The sequence below is a fragment of the Lycium ferocissimum genome, chromosome 9 (genome assembly GCF_029784015.1).
Source record: "Lycium ferocissimum isolate CSIRO_LF1 chromosome 9, AGI_CSIRO_Lferr_CH_V1, whole genome shotgun sequence".
NCBI classification, from domain to species: Eukaryota; Viridiplantae; Streptophyta; class Magnoliopsida; order Solanales; family Solanaceae; genus Lycium; species Lycium ferocissimum.
Window position 1 is genome coordinate 44,745,510 of NC_081350.1, and position 7,527 is coordinate 44,753,036.

General features: G+C 33.3%; 1 protein-coding gene across 1 annotated transcript; it reads right to left on the reverse strand.

Moving 5' to 3' along the window:
* Positions 1-1,173: 1,173 nt before the first annotated feature.
* On the reverse strand, positions 1,174-6,196 carry LOC132031033 (cytochrome P450 734A1-like). Its single transcript, XM_059420875.1, has 5 exons — positions 5,709-6,196; positions 4,514-4,737; positions 3,685-3,926; positions 2,670-3,102; positions 1,174-2,068 (listed from the first exon to the last, which is right to left on the reverse strand). Exons 1-5 carry the CDS (start codon positions 5,992-5,994, stop codon positions 1,616-1,618), a joined length of 1,638 nt encoding a protein of 545 aa, XP_059276858.1. The 5' UTR covers positions 5,995-6,196; the 3' UTR covers positions 1,174-1,615.
* Between the last annotated feature and the right edge of the window lie 1,331 nt (positions 6,197-7,527).

Genomic DNA, 7,527 nt, shown 5'->3' on the forward strand with positions numbered 1-7,527 from the left:
GATGGTTATTGGAAAAGGGCACCTCAACTTCCACGAATGTACATTGCAAAGCAAACTTAAGGCAAACTCTATCTTCCTCTATCTCATTTTCACGAATTTTAATAACTTCAAGAAAATTCAAAAACTCATTGTCTCTAGTATTGTTGATATAGTTTTTTTAGAAGTTGTTATCTTAATTTCTTAAAATATTCATTCAAAAATTAGATGTTTTGATCTTCACAATTTTAAGCCCTTATCAGTCTCTCTCTTAGGAGTGAGATTTTGTAATAATTAAAAGTTCAACCATGTCATAGGCAAACAACATTCTTTGAAATAAGATAATTTCTCTAATGTCCCTCGAAGGTTTATAATATTAAATTTTCTGAAAAATGGTGTTATGTTTTTTCACATTTGGTCCAAAATCCGAAGTGTGCTCTCATTGGGACAATTGCTGCGGCAACAGTGCGCTCACTAGCGAGATTCAATGCCCAATTTTGTTGATTTTGCCAAGATATTGGTAACTACATAAACAAATATTTCTTAGATCTTCTGTTCATTCTTGCACCATCTAATGTAACAAGTACCAATTTTACCATTGTCTAGAGATTTTACCTTGTTGGTTTTTTTTTTTTTTTTTTTTTTTCGCTTTTGGTTTTCACTCGTGTTTGGTATCGCCTTTAGGGTCCGACTTATCTAATTGGCGCCGGAAAGTCCCACCTTGAGGTTTTCGCTTCTTTGTTTATCTATAATCATGGTATTGCAGATTCAAGATTTAGACTTAACGGATTCAAACTTAGACGAGGTACATTTGACCAAATATTATACGTCTCACTCGGTGTTTGATACCCGCTTTAGGGTCTTTGACCAAATATGATAAGTCTCACTCGGTGTTTGATACCCATTTTAGGGTCCGACTTATTTGGTTCGCGCTGGAAATTAAAGTTACACCTTAAGGTGTCCACTTCTTTGTATATCTATAATCATGGCACTACAAATTCAAGATGTAGAATCAATGGATTCGAACTTAAACATGGTGCATTTGACCAAATATGCTACGTCTACTCTAGCTCTGTCACTTGTTAATCGAGTCTTATATTTCCTTTTAATTAAGAGAGACAAAGGAAGCTATTGAATTCACCTAAATCGATAAACCCATATGTGACAATGTATATTCGCCCCTGAAGAGAGAGATATATAGATGTGATGCAAGGTACCATTTCAAAAGGAAGCTATACATGCCAAAATTACAAAACTTTGCTAGGGCTTGAGCCCATATACATTACATATACATATACATAGGATGGGAAAATGGGGCAAAGCCTACTAAATTTGAGTCACTATGTAAAACTCGTAGCATAAGCATGCCGAAAATCCAAGCAATTTTGGGCAAAATAAAAAGACCAAGGCATGATGATGACTCTACTTGATGGGTTAGTTAGTACTACTATTTGGTGGAAAAGAAAAGGAAAATGGAAAACCAAAAAAAAAAATAACAAATCAAGAAAAAAAGGAATGAAATAAATTTTCTCCCTACTCCTATAATTTATGCTTGCAACAACACATTTAATTCAACTTGCTTTTTGTTCTTCCTTTTCACCAAGCATATATGCACTCACACACCAAAAGTATAGACATGTCAAGAGCTTATGACAATCGTTGGGTCGATCAACGGTTTGAAGATGACAGGTGCACCATATTGAGGGTGGAGTAGCATCAACACAGTCGGAGCATGTTTATATTGTGGAGATAATCTTAAGACGAATCGTTGAAGTATAATCGCTAGAGTTAACTTAGTCTGTAAGATCGCCAGGTTCTGGCCTATGCATTGGCGAACTCCAAGCCCAAATGGAATGTACGCCACAGGATGTTTAGCAGCTCGTGCCACCCCCTCAGAGAATCTAGAAGGATTGAACTCGTTAGCATCATTACCCCAAATAGCTTGATCATGATGAATTGCCAGAATTGGAATTAAGATTTCGGTCCCTACTGGGACCTTGCATCCTCCGAGATCCACATCAGCCTTTGCTCGTCTGATCGTTGCAACGATCGGAGGGTAAAGGCGTAAGGACTCATTGAGAATCATGCTCAGCTGCAACACGAAGAAGAAAAAAAACTCAAATTCATAAAATTAACTGTTACATGACAATGACAGCTTTCAAAACTAATTGCCACTGGAGCAATCTTGTTCTTAACTTCTACTGTGATGGAATCCACACAAGTGAAAGTACAACTCCATGTTTAAGGAAAAAAATAAACTGTTTCCATTTTGAGTGAATTAAAAAAGTAAAGAAAAGTACTCTGGTCATTTTCACTTTTCAGCAAGTGTAATTAGCTAATCACCAAAAGACAAAATGAGATGAATGTTTCTTTTGTTTGTCTTAATTGCACATTTGTGAATAAGAATTGAATAATGAATGAAAAGAGGAGATATTTTACATCAAAAATATTCATTTGCATCTAGTCTTTAGAATAAATCAATCCATTAATTATGGTTCCCTGATATGTATTATACTCTCTTTGTCCCAATTTATGTGAGGCAATATCCTTTTAGTCTGCCCAAACAGAAAGATATGCTTTCATATTCAAAAATAATTTAACTTGAAATTTCTCGTTTTACAACCGCTAAAAGGTTAAACATTTTTATCAATATAAATATCAGGTGCGAGTAAATATTTAAAGACGACACTTACCATTTTTAACTTGGCAAGATCATCTTTGGAAGGTATGGCACGTGAGCCGCACACTTTGATCACCTCGTCACGTGCTAGGTCCTGCCACTGTGGATGCATAGCTAGCAAAACGGTTGTCCACGTCAGCAAATTCGACGTGGTTTGTTCACCAGCAAAGAAGAAAGTCTTGCATTCTTCAGCAATATCATTTGCAGTGATCATAGAGGAATTATTATTAAGTGCAGAATTATGATGATTATTAATGGATGATGATAGTGATAATTCCTTCATGCTTGCTTGGATCATAAGGCCTAATAAGTCTTTTGGCCCATTGTTTTCTTGCATCTCATTCTTCCCCCAATTCTCTGTCCTTTCTTGAATCAATTTCATTAACAATTTCTTAATCTCCGTGTCCAGTTTCCAGGATTTGATGTTCCGCTTTGTGGGTAAGAACCTATTGGAAAAGAAGGAAAAAAAAAACAGTAAGTTGACGTTTACTCTTCAATTATACTTAGTAATGACAATAGAAATTGCATTCGCTGGTCACTTTTCGATCGTATCTTTGAAAAATAGCCATAATCATGGAGTTTCAGATTCCACTCATAAAACTCGTCTTGGAGTTTTACTTGTTAGATTCAAAACTCCATGATAATGGCCATCAATAAAATCTATTTGAAAAATAGCCAGATGGAGTTTCAAATTCCACGGGTGGAACTCCATATAATGTCTTGAAAGTATCACTGTAGTAATTCAAAACTCCATGACAGTGGTTGTTACTCAATTACAAGGGTTAAAAAGTGGCTGTTCGTGAATTTTGGACATTTGCAAAAATGGACATTATTGATGGCATCATTTAAATTATGTCCCATGTTAATTCAATAGACTAAATTTGTTTACAAGAAGAAAAATTCATCTAACTACTTTTACAGACAAAATTAGTCCACTGAATTAACGCGAACAAAATTTAAAGAGTGACTCGAAAAAGGCCATACGATGCAAATAATCATATGCTTAGAGAAACCAAAATTATTTGTACCTGTAACCAGGTATGAAGACTTTTTGGAATGCTTCAGAAGCAAGGACCATTTGTTGAGCTTGTAGCCTGAAAACAGGTTTTCCTTGTTCATAACTGCTGCCAAAAGCTGTTTGTGCTACAATATCTTCTGTTAAAGTTTGAAACCACTCTGAGACTTCAATTTCTATCTCTCCATTCTTTAAATTTGGTGTCAATTTCTCCAACATTTCAATCACTTTGCTTGCTGCCCCTGGTATTAACAACTATAGTAAAAAAAAGAAATTAATATACACTTGTCAAATGAAAAAAGAAAAACTATAAAATGGAACCCCTTTTTTTGTTTCGAGCCTCCGGTATCTGGAATTCACTGATTCGATTAATTCAAAATCAGACGGTAGCAAGTCCACTATTGGAGGTTTTAGCAGTACTCCGTAACAAAGAAGACTCCATTGAGTAAAATTCACAAATAGCCATTATCGTGGAATTTCAAAATATCATGAATTTTCACTTGTGGAATTTGAAACTCAATGACAGTGGCTACTTTTCAATGGCAGTGCCAAAAATAGGTTAGTGGGTGACAATGCGCAAATAGCCACTTTTTAGCTCGTGTATCTATATAATAGCCCGTGTCTTGAAATTTCAAAATCCACGATGGAAAATCCAGGATAATCTACTGAAAATTTTAATTGTGAAATTTGAAACTCTAGGATAGTGGCTAATCTTTTAGCGACAGGGTCAAAAAGTGGCCAGTGAACGTTATTTCTATGATTCCATTCCGAAAGCTCGAAAACGGATGTCCATTTTTCACTAAAATGAAAAAAATGTGGAATAAGAAGGGAATTTTACTTACTTTGAGATTTTCCATATGGAAGGTAGGAGTAATAATTTTCCTATGATGAGCCCATTTTTCACCTTTGAGACTAAGAAGGCCATCTCCTTCAAGCTGTCTGATTAAAGGGTGAGCTTCATTTTTCTCATAAAACTCAGATTTTGTAGTGAAAATTTCTCTAATAAGATCAGGATCAGCCACAGCCAAACGTGGTGTTGGTCCAAACCACACTAGAAATGTTGCACCTATAAGCCAAAAAAAAAAAAAGGTTTATTGCAACTCAATAAAAAAATTATAAATTCTTGAAAAACAATAGTAATAATGAAAAGGGAAAAATTTACACAAAAAGGGAAATGACAGAAAGCTACATGTATTTATGAACAAGTTAAGCACAAAAACAGTAAAGAGATGAAATTGGCAAGTAGTGATACAGAGAGGATGGATAGGGTAGACCCTACAAAAAAAAGAAAAAAAAAAAAAAACAGAAAGGGAAAAAAAGAGAACAAAACAAAACAAGACGGGGGGGGGGGGGGGGGGGGGGTGGGGGGTTAGAAAGATCACAACCTCCAAAAAAAAAAAAAAAAAAAAATATGCCACTAACAAACATTATACAACTTCATCATCAAGAATTGAGTTACAAAAACAACAAAATCTAAAAGAACCATAAGGACAAAATGAAACAGAAAAAAAGTTCATGAAAACCCCATGACTATGATGTTCCAAAACTTCAAAAACAAACAAGTTTACAAGTTACAAAATTTGGACCACAAAAAATTGATTTTAATTTATTTATTTTGGAAAATTAAAATGAAAAATAAAATAAAATAATGCTGCATCAGTTTTCTGAAACACTGAACTTCACAACTCCACCACCAACTCATCAATAGCAGAGAGAAAAAGACATAAAGAGCTCTAAATTAAAGAAGTAGTACAAAACAAGAAGCCAGCTTTCATAGTTGCAGCACAAATATCACATACAAAAAAAAAAAAAAAAAACATAAAAAGAGTTTTTTTTTTTTTTTTTTTGTTCCAAGAAAGCCAACAAAGTACATAAAGATTTCTTTTTTTTTTACAATACTAAGAAACCAGTTCAAAGATGAAGCTCAAATATCAACACAAATTGCAAAAAAAGGACTCTTTAATAGTTTCAAGAAAGCCAACTTTATAACAAAAAAGATTTTAGACTGAATTTTGTAGAAAAATAATTCAAACTTACCATAAATTTTCTTCCAATGATGATAGAAAGAGAGAACTCTTGGTAATATATTGTGAGAGAAAGGCATAGTTTGAGAAGAAGCCTTCAACATTAAACTAACAATTTCCTTAGCATTTCCAATGAAGAACTTATAAGGTGGTCCTCTAATACCTTGTTTGGCAAAATGTTCTTCAATTCTCCTTGGTCTTAACCATAAATAAGCAACAACCCTTATCATAAAAATTGAAACCAAGAATGAAAGTCCAAGAATCTTGAACCAATTTGTGAATAATACCTCTTTTTCCATTGAACTCAAAATACGACAACAACAACAAAAAAGAAGACACCCTTATAAGGTGGGCTTTTACTTATTTTTCTTGTGTGTGTTGTATGTGTTTATATGTTTGCTGCTTCTTCTAAGTGTCTTCTCTTTTTAATGCCAACAAAGTTTGTGAGAGAAATAGAAATATAAATAGAAATAGAGAGAGAGAGAGAGAGAGAGAGAGAGAATTTTGTTTGGCAAGGCCAACGCCGTAGGGGCCGCAACTGGAATATAAGGGTCAACGAATTAAATAAAATTTAAATTTTTAATTTTTTTTAAAAATATATTATTAACTTTTTGAGACAATGTTGCCCTTGTCTTTTCTAGGTAGTTTCATTATCCCTTTGAATCTATTTTGGCTTTTTTCAACATTACCTAGGCGTTTGGCAATGAAAACCAAACCAAATATTTTTCAATTAATTTAGAATTTTAAAGTTGGAGTTGTCTTTGGTTATAGTGTTTGCAAAGAATATTTGGTTGTTTGAATGTATTGAAAGTGAAACAGAATTTTAGGTGTTTTCTAAATTTCAGTTGTATTTAGAATTTTCATAGCCAAATACTGATTTTTAAATAAAGTGAAAAAAAATCCGGAAAAAAAAAATGAAAAATTCTGAAAGCCAAATGGGTCCTACATATATAACAATATGAAATGAGACCGGCCATTATCACATTTGTGATTTCAGCAAGAACCTACCAACATCAAAATAGATGGGCTTGCTACTATAGCCAAAGACTTATGACTATTTCTTCAAGAAAAGTTCAATTTCAGCTCAAAAATCTTGAATTCCGCTAGTCTAGAATGTGAATTTAATTGGACTTTCTTCATTGGCCGAGAAAATTGAAAATATGGGGATTAAATTAGCATCTACAATAATAACTACTTTTTAGTTCCAAGTAAACGGGGCGGCGGCTACCTATATGACTACAATTGCAATAGTAATAAAACTAGATAGAGGTATTGTTAGTTCAGAATTGATTCATATGACAAGGATCTATAGAAAAATCTACCTTACTCGATCAATATTATATGTTTATGTTAAATTTTGTGATCTATTTTCAACATCTTCACTAATTATATCACTTCATTTAAGCTAGTTTTGCACTATGTATTATGAAGATTGATAATGAATGAGTTAATTTTACATTGACTCTCATCTTAAGTTGGAACGTAACCAAGTATTATGAAGATTGATAATGAATGAGTTAATTTTACATTGACTATCATCTTAACGTAACCAAGGGCGGAGCCATCTTTATATTTATTAATACAACAAATTTAGTAGCTTTGTCTTAAATCCTACATTTGAGTTAAAAAGTTCATTTACTATGTATAAATTTTTAATTCAGAATCAAATAAGTAAATGGATTATGATTCAGAATCCACAAACTAAAAAATTTAGATTTGCCTTTGAATCCGTAGTCATCAAACTCCATTCGAGTTTTGAATCGAACAATGTGAACAATCTCATACACACGAAGTTATGAATGTTAACTTAGCATGATTTAGAAGAATGGAAT